The sequence below is a fragment of the Hyaena hyaena genome, unplaced genomic scaffold (genome assembly GCF_003009895.1).
Source record: "Hyaena hyaena isolate Hyena2069 unplaced genomic scaffold, ASM300989v1 scaffold_85, whole genome shotgun sequence".
NCBI lineage: Eukaryota > Metazoa > Chordata > Mammalia > Carnivora > Hyaenidae > Hyaena > Hyaena hyaena.
Window position 1 is genome coordinate 3,255,996 of NW_024080717.1, and position 21,613 is coordinate 3,277,608.

At 51.3% G+C, this 21,613-nt stretch overlaps 1 protein-coding gene across 1 annotated transcript in view; it reads right to left on the reverse strand.

The window, feature by feature from the left end:
* The window catches only part of TBL1X (transducin beta like 1 X-linked), a 225,698-nt gene that overhangs the window by 34,252 nt on the left and 169,833 nt on the right, over positions 1-21,613 (reverse strand). Inside the window, exon 4 of the mRNA XM_039234246.1 lies at positions 18,371-18,478. Within this exon, the coding sequence (XP_039090177.1) occupies positions 18,371-18,428 (58 nt within the window). The 5' untranslated portion in view covers positions 18,429-18,478. The remainder of the gene's footprint in view (positions 1-18,370; positions 18,479-21,613) is intronic.

Genomic DNA, 21,613 nt, shown 5'->3' on the forward strand with positions numbered 1-21,613 from the left:
CAGAGAACACGCTTCCCGCCTCCAGGAAGCCCATCTGGATTCCCTGTGTCACACGCACAGCACCGCCCTTAGGGACAGCAGCCGAGGCTCATGCGGATCTGTGTCAGGAAGCTGAGGAGGGCTAAGAGAAAGCACAGGGGCTGACGCAGGCGAAGGGCGGGAGGAAACTGAACAAAACGGAGTCCTTGCTATTTTCAGAGTGGGAGCGTTGAAGGAAGACGACAAGAATTAAGGACGTAGGTCCAACAGCAAAATAGAAGGGACACAGGTTTCGAACAAAGAGGACGGAGTGCCGTACCATTGACAAGAGGACTGTTGGGCACATGCAGACCTCAAGTCAAAAAGTATGACATATTTGAGAATAATAATAAAGGTAATGGTACTCAGTGTGTATTATGTGAACTGGCTCTTTCCAACAATTAGCTCAGAGAGCTGGCAGCAACCTATCAGTTAGTCATATTAACTCCACTTAATCGATGGGGGAAATCGAGTCACGGAGCCCCCAAGGGCACACAGCTAGCAAGTGGCCATCTGACCCGAGTCCGTGCTCATCACCTGCAAGGCCACCACTCCCGAAATTTGGTTAGAAACCTCTCACTAATTCAAGAAGATTTCAGGAAACAGGAAGAATTCTGTCTCAGCAGCAGCACCGTTTCCAGTATATTCCTTAGCCAAGTTAAGTGGCAAACAAGGGCCATGTTGCAAAAGCTAGGCTGAATGCCCTCCCTATTACAAGAAGCAAACAAAGAAGAATTGTATCTTTCAGAGACATTTCCCTGACGAGAGCGGTCTTAGGACACAGCGACGGCAAACAACCAAACTCAGACACATCGACGGCAGAATTCGGAACCGTTTCTCTGTGCGTGCAAAGACCCCACCCTCCAGCGGGCGCCCCACGCCTGGGTCTGCCCTCCGTGGTATCTCTGGCTTCCTTTTCTGACCCCCAAACAAGTGCAATTAAATGATCTCCAAGGTCTGTTTTCATCCTAGGATTCTAGGTGGAGGGAAAAAGGGACTCTGTCCCATCGAACCCACAGGACTTCAATTTATAGAGGTGACTGAGCGGCCACCCAGAGGGGCTAATAGAAACAATGGATCGCTGACAAGTCCTGAGAGAAGGGGCCCCGCCACGCGCTGCCACGTGTGGGGATCAGGAAGCCCCAGAGGCAGAGCACAGGCCGTTACTGGGGCTACACCTTCACCAGTATAACGCAGAGGCAGCAGCGAGGTGGGGACATCCCCAGGGGGACAGGAAGTGCAAACACACAGTTGAGAGACTGTGGCTGGGGGGTCTGTAGAATGACTTGCATGCCTGCGGAAGGCGTCCTGTGCGGGAGAGGTGACCGGCCTTGGCCACAGGGAGGGCCCCGTGATTTGGGTCCACGCTCACTGGCTCCAGGGCAGGGTCATTCTGAAAACAGAACCGGGACCGCGAATTTATGATGTCATACTGCCTTCCTTTCTTCGGATATCGACGTTCCTGTAACATCCCATTCATGGCGGGATCAATGCTTCCTGGATCGGAAAGGTCCGTGGGGCCTGCCAAGTCTTCCTCTCGGGGTGGGGACGGGTGTGACCTAAGGTGGTGGGGGCAGGGCAGCATCTGATGTAAAAATAGATAGAACGGGGGCCACTGGGGATGACAGGTCAGACACACAGACACAACAGACACAGAGCTAAAAGCTGTCAACACAAAAGGTGTAGGATAAGCAATCACACACCCTCATCTTCGGAAGCTAATCTGCTGTCGGTTCACTTGTCCTTTTGATGGATTCGCCTCACCAGATGCTTACGTCTGCTGCCCAAGAAGCATTTCTCATGGTAAAAAGCACAAAATAGGTTGACAATTCGTTTTGATTGTGTCTTCATCACTGCGTGCGTTCATGTCAGCTTTACAATTCAGTGTCTTTATGTGTGTATGTGTGTGTGTGTGTGTGTGTGTGTGTGTGTGTGTGTATAAACACTGTGTGCGTGTGTGTGTGTGTAAAATCTTCAAGACGGAGCCCTCCCCTTCTCTCCCAACTCCCTGACGTTCTGCCACACTAATCTTGAGTGCAGCGAGAACATTTTTGTGGGCTGCAGACCTGTTCTAGACGACTTGCACGACATGGAATTTGGTGTAAAAGGTACTGCCTTGGATGGCGCCCAAAAGAAATACCAGAAGGGCCTCGTTAAAACAGGGTTTCACTTCTAACATCTGGCCCGGACCCCAAGGGGGGCGGCCGAGTCCAGCGCGGGCCCCTGAGTCTGCAGACCAAGCACCCTGCCAAGATTTTAATATCCTCTCAACGTGGGAAGCGTCCAGGAGGGGAAAGCATTAGCCAGGTGATAAACTAAGGTTGTTACTTCCTCCCACCAACAACTGGGTCGGGCAGAGGCGGCCCCGGGAGGGCGGCTCACACAGCCTGGCTGCCAGTGTGTCCCTGGAACTCAAGGCGCAAACACACCGCCGGCTGGCGCCCAGCCCCTGCGGCTCTGGACCCTCGCGGACTTGATATCCAGAAATTGGGAAGCAGACACGCGTGGAAGCCAGGCCAGAGATTCATGATTGAGAGCATTGCTGAAAATTACAATAAGAGGCACCTCGGTGGCTCGGTCGATTGAGCATCCAACGTCAGCTCAGGTCATGATCTCGTGGTCTGAGAGTTCAAGCCCCGCGTGGGGCTCGCTGCTGTCTTTCCCTGTCTCTCCCGCACTTGCACTCTCCCTCTCGCTCAAAAACAAACATTTTTAAAATTAAAAAAAGATGTTTATTCATTTTTGAGAGAGAGCGTGTGCGTCAACAGGAAACAAGCAGAAAGAAACCAAGAGGGAGACACAGAATCCAAAGCAGGCTATATACAGACTCTGAGCTGACACGGGGCTCGAACTCATAAGCCGGGAGATCATGACCTGAGCTGAAGCCGGATGCTCGACCGACTGAGCCACCCAGACGCCCCACGAAATCTAAGTTATTTATTTTAACGGATATCATGCAAATGCAACTAAGAGCCACATCTCGGGAAAGTTTCGCCTTAAGGAAAATATTAGTAAATGTTAATGAAACGTGGCAACAACAGTGCACAGACAGCTGAGGCTGGGAAATACCCGCAGGGACGCGGTAGGGCGTGGAAATCTGCAGAGGGACAGACACATGCAGGACACGCACCACAGGCCCTGGGCTGTAGGTAAGGGGGCGTACAGCCCCTGCGGCATTCTGGCGGCCTGGCCCCTCACCTGCTTCTGTGCAGAACATTTCCTGGATCACAGGTACTGTGAGGTACGATGCGCAGCGCCTGCCTGGGTGCCGCAGGACGCGAGTAGCTGTGCCGGGGACCGAGTGAACTCTACAGAACATTCTCTCCACCCTGGCTGGGGGACAGACCCGGGCCAACACGTGCTGGCGAAAGCAAATTTGGAGCCCTCGACTTGTTTCCTGAGCCCAGCAAAGCTGAGACCCAAGCCTGACAAGGAGCCCCGGAGAAGGAACACCACGTCCCGCTTTCTCGCAGTCATAACTGGGAGTTCTCCAGACCCGGCGCTGACCAGGCACACAAGCAGCGCCGAGAAAGGACGGCACGTCCGGGCCAGGCGGGCTCCATGCCAGGAAAGCAGGGTTTCCCGTCAGAGAGCGAATCAGTGATCTCAGCACATGAACGCAATCAAGAAAAATGGTTTTTTTTTAATTTTTTTTTTTAATGTTTTATTTATTTTTAGGACAGAGAGAGAGACAGCGCGAGCAGGGGAGGGTCAGAGAGAGAGGGAGACACAGAATCTGAAGCACGCTCCAGGCTCTGAGCTGGCAGTCAGCACAGAGCCCGACGCGGGGCTCGAACCCACAAACCGCAAGATCATGACCTAAGCGAAAAGTCGGACGCTTAACCGACTAAGCCACCCAGGCGCCCCAAGAAAAATGGTTTTAACACAGAAGACTGAGGAGCTAGACGGCCTGCTCCCAACGCTAACCCTGCAACTTCTTCCCGAGGGGCCTTGGGCGAGGGGCTGCCTCCTCGGGGCCTCGGTTTTCTCAGCTGTACGGGGATGCACAGCTGCCCGCCGGGGGCTGAAGGTTTTATTTGTCGAGTACTTAGAATCCTGGCCGGCACACAGGAGGTGCTCAGTAAATGTCAGCTGTGTGGCCACAGCGAGGCCGTGACACGCGGACAGGAGTGCTGCTGTGAGACGTGGGGAGTGGCTGGCTGGCAGAGAAATGGGTGAGCCACACAAACGACAGAGGCAGGAGAAAAGGTGCCATGGGCAGGGCTGGAGACGCCCTTTGGAGGGGACGTCAGTGGTCCGGGTGTGGCAACGGCAGTTGGCGCGACCGCATTCAGAAATGACTGCGAGCCATGAGGCCAACGCGGGCTGGGAGGCCATGGAGAGGCTGGGACGCGCCTCCAGCTGGGGGGGTCGATGCAGAGGTTGGGGTGCACGCCGGGACTTGGGAGAAAGCAGCACACTGACTTCGGACACAGATGGGGGAGGGTCACCTTGGGGACAGTGGCGTCTGTGAAGCGGATGGCAGCGGCCCCGGTAAAGTAGCGTAACGTCCCAGCAAGAGAAGGGACAGCACAGCGGCCGACAGTGCAGCTGACTTCCTCGTCAGTCTGGAAGGGGGAACGGGGATGGCTAGAAGTTGGCAGGAAATATGTATACGAGAGCTGGACACATTTAAGGTCACATGAGATTCAGAGCAGGCAGCTGTTAAATGTAACGGTGGATGAACTTTGAAGACGGGCACCTCGCTAAGAAAGGAAACTTGAACCCTACTAGACTTCTTCACGTCATCACCAACTTTTTAAAGTAGGAAGTGACGGCATGCACCTTAGAGGTGCTCTTCTTTTCTTTCAAAAGAATCTAAAGAGTTTAAAAAACTTTTTTTTAAAGGTTTATTTTTTACAGGAGAGAGAGAGACACAGCGTGAGCAGGGGAGGGTCAGAGAGAGAGGGAGACACAGAATCTGAAGCAGACACCAGGCTCTGAGCTAGCTGTCAGCAGAGAGCCCCATGCAGGGCTCGAACTCACAAACCAGGAGATCGTGACCTGAGCCCAAGTCAGATGCTCAACTGACTGAGCCTCCCAGGCATCCCCGTAATGGGGTTTTATGATGTTAACACCAATGGAAACTGTTTGGCTATATGGAGCAGGATACACATTTAAACAACTGTAACTTAAAATATTTTAAATGCTTATTTGTTTTTGAGACAGAGACAGACAGACAGACAGACAGCAAATGCATGTACTCAGGGAAGAGGCACAGAGAGAGGAAGACACAGAATCCGACGTGGGACTCAAACCCAAAAACCACAAGATCATGACCTGAGCCGAAGTCAGATGCTCAACTGACTGACCCAAGGAGGCACCCTCAACAACTATAACTTATAAACAATCAAGTGATTTTCACTTTTTTAAAGTGATTTTCATTCTAATTAGGTTTGTCCCCTCCACCCCCACAAGAAATCTATGAGCACAATAGCACATCTTGAACCTTGGCTTTTACACACACACAAATTGGAACAGCCACCTCAGAAAAGATTATATGACTAAAATTGCATGGGAACCGGGGCCGTCGTGATGTGGCTGCGAACATCTGAGAGACACTGGAAAGGCCAAGTTCACAACTGCATTTTGTCACTACGAGTGGCTTAAGATCAAACCCAAAGAAGTTTCAGAAAAAAACCATACATACTTGTGGAACGAAGGGGAGGCCCTGCGCAGCTAGCAGCATCACAAAGGGTTTGTAAGGCAGCGGTTCACACACATGGGGGTGTAAGCGGCACCCCCCAGCCTGCTGCGCAAAGGGAAAGCGGAAGTGCTCATGTGGAGGAGGAATGCGAGTTAGGGATGCCCCAAAGCCGGCGAGGGGAGCGTTTTATTCTTTCCTCGGAGAAGGCACGGGCATCACATTCTGCAGCTGCCCCCACCCCCGCCCCTACATTTTTCACCTGGTTGTTCATCAAACTATGACATGTACGCAAACTCACAAGTGATAGATAAGGGTGCAGAACCCAGCTTTGAACTCTGGGGCGGTGGCTGCTGAGGCTTCCTTCCACCCCAAGCAGGGGCTGCCTGCTCGCGTGACGGGGGCCCAGTGGGCACGCCACAGCTCCTGTGCTTCGGACACTTCACAGGGCTCACCGTACGTGTTGGGAGAATTAGGCGCCACCGAGCACATCCACGGGATGGCACACCAGGGCGCGTGCACTTCGCATGTCCCGGACCATGCCACGCGCACTCTTCCCTTCTCCGCTGCTCATCTGTTTCCTTCTCCCCTCAGATTTATGCAGATTTCAAAGATAGGCACGTCGCGTCAGTTCAAGGTGTACAATGTGAGGATCCGACACACACAGACGCCGTGAGATGATCACTGCACTCAGGCTAGTTAAGACCTCCCTCACCTCACATGGTTACGTTTGTCTGGCGTGACGAGAACATTGATGGATTTTCTCTCTTGGCAACTTTCAAATGTAAGAATACACTATAGTGAACCAGGCTCACTGTGCTGTATGTTATGACCTTGATCTTTCTGCCATGATTAACTCTATCACTGTTATGAAACACTGTGAATCCTTTCAGCAACTCGTAGAGCCCGAGGGTGGTCTCGGGGACCCCCCCGGGGAACATCACGGAAGCTCCGCTTACAGCCATGGCAAATAGGAAGGCAGGGGCTGTTGCTCTTTCACAGGACTTTGGAAGTCCTTGTACCTGCTGGCCTTGCGGACAGGTGACTTGGTCTCCTTTATTCACTATGTGGTGAAACTAACACTTGCCTTTGTTATTTCCAAAGCACAGGCTGCCATTACCTCAAAGAAACGCTTGCCTTTACGGTTTCATCAAGATTCATCGGGGACACGCATTCACAACGTAAAGGAGCTGCTGCAGTCAAAATATATTTTTAGAGACTCAGCCGAACAATAAGGCCTGAACTTGTGTTTAAATGAAGACAGCTGAACCACTTTCAAATGATTTCCTGAAGCTGTGCCAACGTGTCGTGCGTAAGAAGGCGTTCCACACTCCCAAGAAGCACAGTGGAGCCTGGCGGCTAACGTGCCAGCTGCGAGGAGCACCGTGCGCAAAGCTAATGCTTCACTGTTTTGTGGATGTCATTGTTCACAAATACCAACAGTAGCACCCTTTTCCTGGTTCTCTAACCTCCTCAAGGGGAGCCCCACCGAAAAAAAACTTTTAAAAAATCAGATGGAAAGTCAGCTACTCCCCATTATTTCATTATCTGCTGGGGAATGCTTTGGCAGACTTTCGCCTTCCTCGAGGGGAAGATGACGCTGGAAAACTGTAATAAAAGCGAGGACTGCATTTCTGCTCATTGTTCACGTCTATTTGAGTTCTGCAGCAAAGGGAATGAAACCACAGCCCAGGAACATAAAGTGGGAAGAAATGAGAATTCCGTTAAAATTCCATTTACTAATAAAAATCAGTTGGCAGGGGGCCGGGGGTGGGGGGCACCTGGGTGGCTCAGTCGGTTAAGCACTGGACTTTGGCTCACGTCACGATCTCACGGTGTCGGGCTCTGTGCTGACAGCTGGGAGCCTGCTTCCGATTCTGGGTTTCCCTCTCTGTCTGCCCCTCCCCCATTTGTGCTTTGTCTCTCTCAAAAAATAAACAGTAAAGAAAAAAATTTTTAAATTAAAAAAAAACAACAACAGTGGGAAGAAACACTTCCCATAACTAAAGGATCTCCATTGGTGGCTGTAAACTGAGGGTGATTTCACCCTCCGGGGTACATCTGGCCAAGTCCAGGGACATCTTTGGCTGTGACGGCAGTGGGGAGGGGAGGGTAGCTGGCACCTGGTGGGTGGAGGCCAGGGGGCTGCTCAGCATCATATAATAGAAGATGCTGCCGAGGACAAAGAATGGCCTGGCCCCAAGTGTCAAGAGTGCGGAGGCTGAGAAGCCCTGACTGTAACGAATGGGCTAAAAGTATGCAGTGCATATGTATGCTTGTATGTATTTATTTAAGAGAGTTTTTTAAGTGTTTATTTTGGAGAAAGAGAAAGAAAGACAGCTCTCGCACGTGTGCAAAGGAGAGGCAGAGAGAGAGGGGGACAGTGGATCCAAAGCAGGCTCTGAGCAGTCAGCCCAGAGTCTGACGCAGGGCTCGAACTCACAAACTCTAAGATCATGACCTGAGCCGAAGTCAGACACTTAACTGACTGAGCCACCTGGGTGCCCCTTTAAAGATTTTTTTTAAAGGCTTTAGATAATGCATTATATGTATGTCATCCAGAATATCTGCAGGGATTAAGACCCTCAACTCTGCCCTCCTCTCTTAGGCTGACCCTATACGTGTTAGACAATCCTTTGACCGAAAGTTCATAAGGGGATAGTTTAAGATTTTATTTTGAAGTGATCTCTTCATCCGACACGGGGTTCCAACTTACACCCCCAAGATCAAGAGTCACATAGTCCACCAGCTGAGCCAGCCAGGCGCCCCTGCAAGGGGGTATTTTAGAAACATTTTACAACTCACTTGAAAAGGAGTGGGGAGGAAGCCATGCACAGACCTTTATCCCCAATAAGAAGGCAGCGTGCCTAGTCATTACCCTGTATGATAATTACCCCGGCGAGCCCGCCCCGGAGGTGTGGCTTACGTGCCCACCCAGGCTTGCTGAATGCCCAACATGCAACAATCTGAGCTATGGAAGAGACAACCGCTCTTCACCTTCAGACGAGTTTTCAGTATTCTGTTTCCAAAAGACTCAGAAGCTTTGTGCGGCCAGCGCTTTTCAAAGTACTATGGACGCTACTCGAATCCATTACACAAAAGAGCATCCCCGTGGAAGCTGGGGCCCACAGTGTGGCTACAACCTGCAAAAGTTAATTAAGATATCTCGGCTGTCTCTCTATTATTGACCACCCTCTCTCTCCCTCTCTCACACGCAAAACTGCAGATAATGGAAGTGCAAGATGATGTTTTTGGTTTACTTTTGATTTTGTAATTTGGAAACACTCTGGAGTCACGAAAAGCTACAAAAATGGTAGAATCTCAGCCTGTCCCCAGTGGTGACATCTCGTCTGGCTGTACGACAGTGTCGAAGGGAACAGGGTACTTCTCATTGACTGGTCACCAGGCTGGAAACCTTCTGGGCTGCGTGTGTGGGCGTGCGCCTCACCTATGTGTATAATTCATTCTGTGTGTCCCCATGCACCATCACGGCCACTGTAAGACACAGGGCTTTTCCATCTGCACAGAGGAACTGCCCCGAACTACCCCTTTGGCCACGTCTACAGACTTGGCGTTTTAAGTTTGCTGGATGGAACCATCCAGAATGCCGCGTTCCGATGCTGGCTTGCGTGGGCCCGCACGTTTCTCTGGAGACCGTGCAGCCTGTGGTGTGTACCCACAGTTCGTCCCTTCTTGATGCTGAGAGGGTCCCCAGGCTGGGCAGCTACATAGAGAGGGTCCCCAGGCCGGGCAGCTACATACGGTCTGCTCCACAAACTGCCCACTGACGCACGTCCGGGGAGATTCCACTACTACGAATGAAGTTGCTAGTTTCTGCTTTTTAACGAACTGGATTTTGTCAGACAGCCATCTCGCTTGCAGATGACACCGTGTGCACCAAGGACTTTTTCCAAATGCCATATAGTTCTATTTAAAAGCCTTTGGGGAGCACCTGGGAGGCTCAGTTGGTGAAGCATCCGACTCTTGGTTTGGGCTCAGGTCATGATCTCGTGGTGAGTTCCACCTCAGGTGGGCTCCGTGCTGGCAGTGCGGAGCCTACCTGAGATTCTCTCTCTCTCTGCCCCTCCCCCACTCACACTGGCTCTCTCTGAAATAATAAATACACTTGAAAAAAAATCTTTAAAAAGCCCTTGAATATGACATTGTCAAAGTGGAACTCAAGTGGTTTTTTTTGGAGACTCCAAACTCTGAAACAAGCTATACACGAAACTTCTTACCTGTAACACGGGGACTTGTTAAAAAATTGTGGTAACATAGAATGTACCGCTTTTGCCATCTCTGAGTGCACAAGTCAGTGGCATTAAGTGCGCTCACACTGTTATGCAAACCTCAGAAGCATACAACTCCAGAACTCTTTCATCGTCCCAAACAGAAACTCTGTCCCCATGGAACACAAGGTCCCCACGCTGCCCTCTCAGCCCCTGTAACCTCTGTCCTGCTTTCTGTCTCTATGACTTTGTTCTAGGTGCCTCATGTTAGCAGACTCACGCAGCAACTGTCCCATGTCTGGCCCATGTCATGCACCGTCGTGGCCTCCGAGTCCATCCACGCTGTAGCAGGAATCAGCACATCCCCCCTTTTTGTCAGGCTGAGTCACACTCTGTAGCGTGCATGCAGCGCATTTCGTTTATCTGTCCACCTGTCCATGGACACGAGCGTTGCTTCCATGGTGATTTCCTAAAAGAGCATTCTGGGGCACCTGGGTGGCTCAGATGGTTAAGAGTCCAACTCTTGATTTAGGCTCAGGTCATGATCTCACAGTTTGCGAGTTCGAGCCCTGCACCGAACTGTGCAGGCTCTGTGCTGACAGTGCATAGCCTGCTTGGGATTCTCTCCTTCCCTCCTTCTCTCGGTCTCGAAAAACAAACATAATTAAAAAGAACCCTAGAGGGAGGAGCTCGTCTCTGCGGGAAGACAGCACATCTTTCTGGGACATTCTGCAACACCCCTTCTGTTATGGGAGCTCACGCATCGGAGATGCTGAGCAGCGACAGAAGTGACACTACAGTCGCTCACCATCCTTAACCAAGCAGGGGTTCTAATAAAACTGGAATCCTGACTCTTTCTCTTATGCAAACAGGCTTCTTTCACAACCTAGTCCTGGGAAGCAGCTGTGTGCACACGTGCGATTTTTCAACGGCTCCGTAATCTTTCCAGAAAGTAAAAGCTTTTCCGTGTGTTTAGAACAGCACCACCTTTAGCTCTGCGCCGGTCCAGAGAAAATGCCACCTAAGCCTTCCTTGCTCTCCTCTTGTGTCCTGACACAATGACATCATGGGCGGACAGCAGAGGGCTCACAAAGGTGCCGGCCACCTGGCCAGGGAACCCTTAACATTCGTCTGGGCCTACAAGCTCCACGGGATGAACGAGAAATGGCACCTGAGCTCTCCCATAAACCGTGGAAGGCTGAGCACGTCACACTACCCCATCCTCCTGGGCTGACACGTACCCCAAACCACGTAAGGGTCGTACGTACGCACAGAACCACGCGCGCATTACCTATGTCAGAGGAAGCAGGCCTAATCCTACGTAGCGAGGCAACGCGTGTGCGAGTACGGCTCTTCAGGAAAACAGAACCGCCGAAGACGCGGTCTCTTGTTTCAAGAAACTGCCAACACTCCTGTCTGCATCCTGCACGTATGGCCATGTTAACAGAGTCAACAAATACATATCATAATCAGCCTCTCGATGACCACTCATGACGGATCAGGAAAAAAGTTCTGTGTTCTGTTTCCTACTTGAAACCCTTCAGAATGAAGAAAGAAGTTCATCATCCTGGTGATTTGTGTTATCTATCAACTTTTACCACCTACTGTAATCGAAAGCTCCTTTTATTGCCTAAAACATTTACGAGGACAGCCGTTGGGGCCGCGCGGCCTGCTAACAGAGCCGCAGTGAGAAAAGGATCTGTCACCTGTGCGGACAGAGCCACCACCGCAGTCATCGAGTGGTTTCGTGAAGCGTCTGCCTGTCCTCTGTGGGATGCTCAGCTTGGGTCACAACATGCAAGGTGAGGAAACACCTGAATGCATAACCCGGGGCGTTTCGGGGTCTACCTTACCCGGGGCCCCACCTGCCACTTGCAGGAACCCTGCTGTCTGTCCAGAAGCGCACATGGACAGACACACGTCCAGCCCCAGACGGCCAGTCGCATCCACCGGCCGCTGGCCAGGCTGCAGACGTTTCTGTTTTGATGCGTGAAGCTGTGGTGCCGAAGGAGGAGCAGGTGTGCATTTGTGACACTCTCACTCAGCGGATCTGTGTGAAAGTCACTGGCGGGAACCGTGACCCCGTATAGGTTCAAGGCGGATTCTAAACCCAAAGGGGAAGCGTAAAACTTCATCAGTATCCTGCATGTATGTCTGCCGGGGCTCATATCCTTTTACCAAGTTTCCAGGTAGCCCTGCGACTCCAATCAAATCCGTAAAATCTGCGGTGTTTACCCAGGACTTCGCCGCCCAGTGAGACGGAAAAGGATGTAGCGGCTTCTGATAACCTTCAACCTACACTTAGCAAGGAGTCAGCAATCCCACGCCATTCTCACCCCAAAGAAATGAACACCTACGTTCACAGGACAACACCGTATGCGGACGTTTCCAGCTGCTTTAGCCGTAATCGTTAAAAGCTGGGGGAACTCAAACTTTCTTCGATGGGAGGATGGATGAACCAATGCTACTCAGGAACAGAATCACCAACCAGTGCATCCGGCAGCGTGAATGAATCTCAAATGCGTTAGGCTGACTCTGAAGGCCGCTCTTGTTGCCATTTCACTGATACAACCTTCTCGCGAAGGCAAAACTGTGTGGACAGGAAACAGTGCTGGCTGCCAGGTACTGTGGTGGGGAGTATGATAGGTGACAAAGGGGCCCGGGGGACTTTTCGGGGTGATGGACTTTTCTCCTATTTCAATTGTGCTGCTGATTTCAGTACTGCCAATATTTGGAAAAACGTGAAAACCTATAGTTTAGAAAGGGCAAACTGTACGGCACGAAAACTATACGTTTATTAAAAAATTATAAAACAGGAGCACCCGGGTGGCTTGGCGGTTGAGCGTCCATCTCTTGGTTTTGGCTCAGGTCGTGATCTCACGGTTTGTGAGTTCGAGCCCTGCGTCAGGCTGTGTGCTGACAGCGGGGAGCCTACTTGGGATTCTGTCTCTCCTCCTCTTGGACCCTCCCCTCCCAATAAAATAAAAGTTAAAAACAAAACAGAAGGAACACAGGGAGGTGAGGAAGCCCTGGAGAAGCAGTTGTGTCTCTCAAGTAAGGGAGAGACCATCTGCTCCCAGGCTGCTGCAGGAGACCATGAAGAAAAGGGTCTGGTCATCAAGGGACTGCTGTGGGAAATCTGGCTCCAAAGCATTAGGAAAGGTCTCTCTCTTCTCCTCTCCAGAGTCAAACGTGACACTGGCCCAGCAAATCCGCCAAACCCAGACATTCGGCTCTGTTGCGTGGCCCTGGCAACCCTAGGTGGTTAACCTTCCCGGTTACATGAAGAGCCACCTCCAGCAATGCCAGCGTCCCTCTGAGTTCCTCCCCACGCTAGATCTCGGAGAAAATAGTTTCTTTACAGTTTGGATTTTGGAATGGAGCCCCAGAAGAAACGCTCATATTTACAGGGACCCGCTGAAATTTCCCACCTTTCACACGGAGCTGGAGTGGATGTCAGCCTCCCACACTGGGCTCAGAAGAAAGCGGGGGCAAACCCTCCCGGTTCATCCAATCTTTGCAGACGCTGCTCGCAAAGGCGGGGAGGGCTGAGACCTTCACGGGGTTTCTCCCTCATCTCATTCTAGCTCAGGTGGGGAGTGAGCTCAGGGCTGGGCGGGAGAGTGTCCTCTGCTTCTTTAACAACGGTCAGGACACCAACACTGACCCCATGATTAACCCACAGAAGGGAGAGGCCGGCGGGGTCTTAGCCCTCAAAACCAGACTCATCTTGGTCACTGTGGCACTGTCGCTGGTAATTCAAGTTCCTTACTGTTTAATTTAAAAAGCCTGTGTTGCTGGGGCACCAGGGTGGCTCGGCTGGTGAAGCATCTGACTCTTGGTGTTGGCTCACATCACGATGTCCTGGTTCATGGGCTCCTGGCATCCGGCTCTACGCTCTCGGCACACTGATAGCAAGGTCCCCACTTGGGCTTCTCGGTTTCCCTCTCGCTGCCCTTCCCCCACTCATGTACTCTCTCTCTTTCAAAAATAAACACTAAGGGGCGCCTGGGTGGCTCAGTCGGTTAAGCATCCGACTTTGGCTCAGGTCATGATCTCACGGTTCACGGGTTCGAGCCCTGCGTTGGGCTCTGTGCTGACAGCTAGCTCAGAGCCTGGAGCCTATTTCAGATTCTGTGTCTCCCTCTCCCTTTGACCCTCCCCTGCTAATGCTATCTCTCTCTCTCTCAGAAATAAATTTTAAAAACATAAAAGAAAAAAAAAAACATTAAGAGAAACAGAAAATAAATAAAAGCCTTGCTTACCAACCAGCACTTTCATCTTTCAGACAGCCCCGAAGTCACTACGGTGAGATGTCACAGCCAATAGGATCTACAGGGTGCTTTTCTGGGCAAGGCCCTTGCTTCAGACAACTAAGGACACTAACGAGGCATCTCTGTCTGCCCTGTCGGCCTCTGGGGGTGGAACCTACACCTTCGCTTCCGGTTGAGCACAAGGGACGATAGATAAGGTGATCTCAGTTCTGCTGCCCGTGGGCAGAGAGATGAAGCAAGCCCGCCATGGGGAGTCCTTTCCAGGTCCGAAGTCACGTGGCCCAGGTTCTCACAACGAGGAAGGGAGACAACTGGTGATTCACAGCACCCTCACCAATACAGAGGATCTGGGGACGGGCTGCAGACAAAAGCTGCCAGAAATGCGGGGGGCCAGGGGTGCCGGCCGAGGGCTCGGCGCAGATAAGGCAGGCTCTCAACTGCAGCTCAGGTGGCCAGCACCAGGAATGACCATGGTTCCGGGAACTTGTCCCTCATCACACCCGTGGAGGCGGTTTGGAACCTTCTGGGTCTGTCTGTGCGCAGTGAGGCTGAGAGCACGTGGACAGAGAACCAGTGGTCTACCTCACTGGGAAGCCAGCCCTCGCCCGCCTCCTCCCTCCCTCCCCAGCACCCACCTTTGTCCGCACAGGTGTAAGGAGGGGACCCTGCTGCATAGGACTCGGCAGCAGAGAACCTCCTGGAGCCTTCTGGCGGAGACAGCTGGATGGGGAGGCGTGCGGGAAGAAGTCACCTTTGGTAACATGGGGCTTATTTTTAATGAGTTGCTGAGGTACGTGGGGCTGGGGGGAGCAGAGGTGCCTGAAGGAGAGGCACGATCATGGAATGTGATTTTTTAATGTTTCTTTATTTTTAAGAAAGACAGAGTATGAACAGGGGAGGGGGAGGGAGGGAGGGAGGGAGAGAGAGAGAGAGAGGGAGGGAGGGAGAGAGAGAGAGAGAGGGAGGGAGAGAGAGAGAGAGAGAGAGAGAGAGAGAGAGAGGGAGGGAGACAGAGAACCTGAACCAGGCTCCATGCTGTCAGCACAGAGCCCGACGTGGGGCTCGAACCCACCAACCATAAGATCATGACCTGAGCCGAAGTCAGACGCTCGACTAACTGAACCAACAGGCGCCCCCCCCGCCCAACCCTATTCTACAGCTAGAAAGGAGGCACAGATAGGTTGAGAAGGTGCTCTTTGCACTTGATGGGTGCTCAACTAACATGGGATTCATTGAAACGTGAGGGTTCAAGACGAACATATAGAACAACCCCCAAAGGAACACTTGAATGTCAGGCATTTCCTTTCCCCCTGCTTTTGACCACATCCTCATGGGAGGACTCGGGTCAAGTCCAGGTCCTGGGGTCATGGAGCGCAAGCATGGCTTTCTTAAATACCCATGTGACAGGTGGGACCGTCCGGAAGGATTGTGAGAGAGAGAAGACAGGCGTTCACAGTTGTGACATAAAATCCCCACTGGTGACATCCTATCCAACCCGTCCCCAACTCCCTCCTCGGTCGCCTGGTTATGGAAGCTTTAGCCACAAACAGGAGCCACATGTAAACACACACACACACACACACACACACACACACACACACACACACACACACGAAGTGTGGCCTTGCTGGGCCAGGCATGGTCTGTGTTGATGCAAAGAGGCCAGCAGCGCTCACACTTGGGCCCCAGGGACCGGCCCACCCAGAACCCTCACTTGGGGCTACACACAAGTATCTCTCAGCACCGTCCATTCATCTTGAGGTGTGGCTTGAGACGCCGTTGCATGTTCTGACCGTATCTTTATGCACATGGGCTTTAAAAGAAAGGCATCTCGGGGACGCCTGGGGGGCTCAGTCGGCTAAGTGTCCAACTGGCTCAGGTCACGATCTGCTGGTTCGTGGATTCAAGCCCCGCATCAGGCTCTGTGCTGACGACTTAGAGCCTGGAGCCTGCTTCCGATTCTGTGTGTGTGTCTCTCTCTCTGCCCCTCCCCTGCTTGTGTTCTCTCTCTCTCTCAAAAATAAACAAACATTAAAAAAAATAATGAAAAGAGAGGCATTTCAAATTCAGATTCGATGCTGGAAGCCGGCAGGTGAGCGCACAGCTCTGAGCATCTATCTGCTGTGTCGGAGGCAAGCACCTGTGCTCTGGGGAAATCAGCAAGAGATCGGGGCTAGTGACTTCCCTGGTCCCCGGGCGGAGTCATACATGGTTTATCAATTCTTTTACTCCATGCCTGGGACCAGCTCCTCCAAACAATCCGATCTATAGGGAGAAAGAACCTGCACCTTCCATGGAGAGTGCCAGCTGGGGTCCCCAGGCACAGACATCCAGGCTTAGATGGGGACACGGGTTTGTCCCTGTGACGGCATGTGCCCAGCGAACTCTGTTGCTGTTGCCCAAGACAACCATTTCTGCGGGGAAGGGGAGCCTCGTGGAGGTAAATAACTCGTCCAAGGCTCAGAGCCTGAGCCATGTGGTCTGGATACCACACCCTGCAGGTGGACTGTGGAAGAGCCAGGAGCCGGGACCTCACAAGCTGGCGGCCCCTCACTCTTGTCAGGGCATCTTTCGGAGGTGGAGGCCCGGGAACTGGTCTTGAAAACCCAAGTGGCGGAACATGAATGATCGGATACCGAGTGTATAAAACGCGTGAAACTACCAGTCAGGGGCAGAATGGATCCTGCCCCGAATTCCTAAGTTCGTCCTAAGCCCCAGTCCACCTGAGAAAGTGACTTTATCTGGAAACGGCCACTGCAGATGTTACGCAAAGATGAATTTATACTGGAGTACGACGGGGAGGCCCATATCTAGGACGGCTGTTTCCAAAAGGAGAAAGACTCCCGAGAGGAAGGTTTACAAAAAGGAGGAACCTGACCCACCTGGAGAGAGGTAGAGGCACACGGGGAGAGGTCGTGTGACGATGAAGACAGATGTGGGCGTGGTGCGTCTCTACGTCAAAGAGCACCAGACAGCCAGCAAAGCACCAGAAGCCGGGAGACAGGCCTGAAGGGACCCCCTCACGGCTTCAGAAGGAACCAAGCCTGCCCACCCCTTGGTTCTGGACTTCAGTTCTCCAGGAACGTGAGACAACATCTCTCTACTCAAGCCACCCGGTCCGTGGCACTTCGTCACACAGCTGGGGCGGACACACACATCTGTGTGCACACCACGTAGGAAGACACTGAGGACACAGTAAGCGCAAAACCCAGGCAGCGAGTTACCACTGAAGAGAGAGGGGGAACGTCACAGGAGAGTCGAACGCGGGTGTCGACTCGTGTCCTGGAAGGGGCAGGATGTCCTTGTGAACGTCGTTATGAACGTTGTTCTGGACATCTCACATGACATATATTCAAGTTCGAAAGACGATGTTCATTTCAGAAATTAATTAAAAACCTAACAACGCGAATCTAAAAAGAATTCAGACTCCTGAGAATTCAAAAGAGCGCCCACAAGTGACCCGGTATGCTGTGGTGAGGTCCCACGGTGGGGGGCAGCTGTGACATCGCATGACGGCGGGATCCAGGCTCTGAGGCGTCACCGGGAGCCCTGGAGGGCTGTGACTGGCCTGTGACAAAGCCAGGCCAGACCCCGGGCCTCGGGTGCTTGTCAGCCCCCAGCCCCACTCCCAGAGGATGCCGGCTGCTACTCACAAGGTCCACCGTGTCTACAGGGAACACATACTTGGCCTGATCTTCGCTTACTGTGGAGTAATGGCTTGGTCAGAATCAGAAGTGGTGCAGGAAATCAGAGCTACTCCTACGTTTTGGGAAACTGAGACGGGTCCATTGTGGGGAGCGGTTTAGGGGCTCAAAAGATCATTGGTCCCAAGGCTGAGAGGTTCATGTAGATACACACACCGTGATGACACACCGGCCCACAAACGCCCTCACCGTGGAGCAAGTCAGGAGCCCCTCGCTTCACGGCTCCCTCCGCTACCCCATTCCTCCGTGTGGACCCCAAGTGCTCTTGACCTTAACTCTGATCTGATCTCTGGACAGAAACATCAAGGGAAGAAAGAGCACACTCCCAACCCCACCCCAGGAGCGGGAAGGCCCTGGAACCATCTCTTTTTCAACTCTCTTAATAAGAACGTCGTTGGCTCTTCTTTTTCTATAGCCTGGGTTTTTGGATCAATGGCTGACGGTCCTGCATGGGGCACGCTGAAGAGGAGCCTCCTACTGACGGTCACCCGAGCCTCTTACCTGACTCCTGGAGGTAGCGGTACACCAGGAAGTTCACCTCGTCGCTGGTTATGCTCATCTTAGCCTCACCTCGCGGAGACGAGGTCTTTACGATGCGGGAGCCGCCCTCTGTTAGACAACAGGAAAAAGCAGAGAGAATTCTGAAACACTGCCTGTATTTTTGTCACTGCCTCTTGCTGAGACAACTAAAGAAATAATACTCATGATGTAATAACCATAAAGGTAATTATAACTTTGGAATAATATATACATTAATACAGCCAGGAGAAATATTTCAAAAAATTAAAAAACGAAAAAGTGTTGGTGTATTTTTACAAGGCTGGGAGAGGGTCAAGCATAAACCACACCGAGGAGAACAAATTCAGGAGCAACAGATAATGGAAACAAACCCCAACTTTTCTTTCTTTAATGTTTGTTTATTTATTCTGAGAGAGACCAATGAGACAGGGTGAGAGAGAGCACGTGAGGACAGGAAGGCACAGAGACCGAGGGTGGGAGGGGGAGGTGAGAGAGACCCAAAGTAGGTTCTGTGCTGTCAACACCTAGAGCCCGACTCGGGGCTCATTCTCACAACTGACCGTGAGATCATGACCTCAACTGAAACCAAGAGTGAGACGCTCAACCAACTGAGCAACCCAGATGCCCCATGAAATCCAACTTTTTATTCAATAAAAATATGTGTGCACTGGGTCCATCACAACGTACTTGGTAATAAGCATGAATGCATTCCCGAGGTGCACTTCGATGACACAGTCAGATAAAATGCTAAGTGCTTTTCCAGAGACAAAAGAAGATTCCCGAGTAGACCAGAAGTCATGTCAACACCCCTAAGGCAGGTGACCACCTGGACTGGATCACACCTGTTGTTCTAGAGAAATGATTAATCATAATACCCTTCACTCACAGAGTTTAAGTGATAAGCCGATAGTCACTGTGTACAGGCGTCTACAGTACGGAGAAGGAAAGCAATCATGCTCGAGGAGTGAACCGTGCAGGTCTCCTTGACATTATTTCTATGAAGAAGCCAGGTCTAGGGACCCTGGAGCATGGACAGAGAGCAAAACTCCAACTTTTATATTTTGTCACAGAACTCACTGCATCAGTGTCGCTGAGACCTCCTGGTAGCTGGAAAGCTGGTGGAAATTTGGGGGTGGGATGAGGGTACGGTGACCACGGCCCCCTGTGTCCAGGACAGCCTGATTTTCTTTTTCTTTTCTTTTTATTTTAATTTTTTTTAAATTTTTTTTTTATTTATTTCTGAGAGAGAGAGAGACAGCCTGAACAGGGAAGGGTCAGAGAGAGAGGGAGACACAGAATCCGAAACAGGCTCCAGGCTCTGAGCTAGCTGTCAGCACAGAGCCCGATGCAGGGCTCGAACCCACAAACCGTGAGATCATGACCTGAGCCGAAGCCAGACGCTTAACCGACTGAGCCACCCAGGCGCCCCTAGGACAGCCTGATTTTCTTCCCACCGATCCTAGTCAGGCATGTGAGTAAGCCAGCCCACAGAGAGGAGGGGCCGGTCATGCCACAGAGCTCTTTTATATACCAACAGACTAGAACGTACACACCAAAAGGAGCGCTTACTCTGAAAAGCTGAAGCCAAGAAAGGCTGTGACCCGTTTAAGTGATGTCACTGACACCAAACATTTTACGCTGTTTGGCAAGAGTCTTCAGAGTCCACACTTCACATTTTCAGACATTTCTAATGGTGGCCAAACTTTTATCATTAAATGAGGATTAACTTTTTATTTGTTTAGAAAAAAAAATAAAAGGGCAAAGTAGACCTTCAAGTGGGGAGCACTCATACTACAGGCTGTTGTAAGGAACATACCCTGATTTTTACCCTCCATGGTAAAATCCCCTCCCCAAGTGTGGGCAGGACCTGTGACTCACTTCTACCCCATGGAATATGTCAAAGGACATGGATGTCAATCCTCTCGTTGGGTCATGTCCTATAGTCAGGGTGACCAGACGTCATTCCCGTAATTATTATGCTATATTACATAAGACTCTGTAGGACTGGAGGTAACACTCTCCTGCTGGCCTCAAAGAGGAAGGCTACCATCATATGAACTGCCCATGGCACTGGGGGCAGCCTGCAGGAAGCTTAGCACCTTAGCCCTACAACCACAAGGAACGGAAATTGTGCCAACATGAGCTTAGAAGACCACCTCCTCCCCAGGAAGGGAGGTGGAAGGCAGGTGGAACCCTGGGGGCAGGATAGGGGGACAGCCAAGCTCCAAATGCACATACAGCCCAGGCACCAGCTTGTCCACAGCCCTGAGACCCTGAGCAGAGGACCCAGCAAACAGGTGCCTACACTCGACATAAGAAATGTGTTGTTTCCAGCTGTGGCTCCTGTGGTAATGGTTAGGTAACAATGAATAAGCAGCATGACCGCTTCTTGCATTATCCCAACTTTTGCTGTAGTTACCAGAATTTTGCCACTCAGAAAATTCTTATCTTGGGGTGCCTGGGTGGCTCAGTTGGTTGAGCGTCCAACTTCGGCTCAGCTCATGATCTCATGGTTCACAAGATCGAGCCTCGCCTCAGTCTCTATGCTGACTGCTCAGAGCCTGGAGCCTGCTTCGGGTTCTCTCTCTCCTTCTCTCTGCCCCTCCCCCACTTGCACTGTCTCTTAGTCTCTCAAAAACAAATTCAAAAGTTTAAATATTTTTGGGGCACCTGGGTGGCTCAGTCTGTTGAGTGTCCAACTTCAGCTCAGGCCATGATTTCATGGTTTGTGGGTTCGAGCCCCGTATAGGGCTCTGTGATGACAGCTCAGAGCCTGGAGCCTGCTTCAGATTCTGGGTCTCCCTCTCTTTCTGACCCTTCCCTGCTCATGCTGTCTCTCTCTCTCTCAAAAATAAATAAAACATTTAAAAAAAGTTTAAAAAAATTTTTAAATGCTTATCATCTTTAATTTGGTGATATTCTGTACTTTTGTATATACCAATGAGAAAATCTGACAGTCAAAATACAGATGGGTCTTGAGATTTGTTTGAATTCTAGGAAAGCCACTCATAAGATAGCATTAGGAAAATGTTAGAGACTAAATAAAAAACTATGAGACCAGAGCATTAACCAAACAACAAAAAAAAAAACCATCAGTGAAGGGAGAGAATGTAAATAATAACGAAATCATGCACCACGGAACACTAATGCTGAACGGACTTTTGCGGACATCAGGCAGGGCAGTAATGCTGAATCCCTTACAATGACAAATTCACTCTGTGCTGA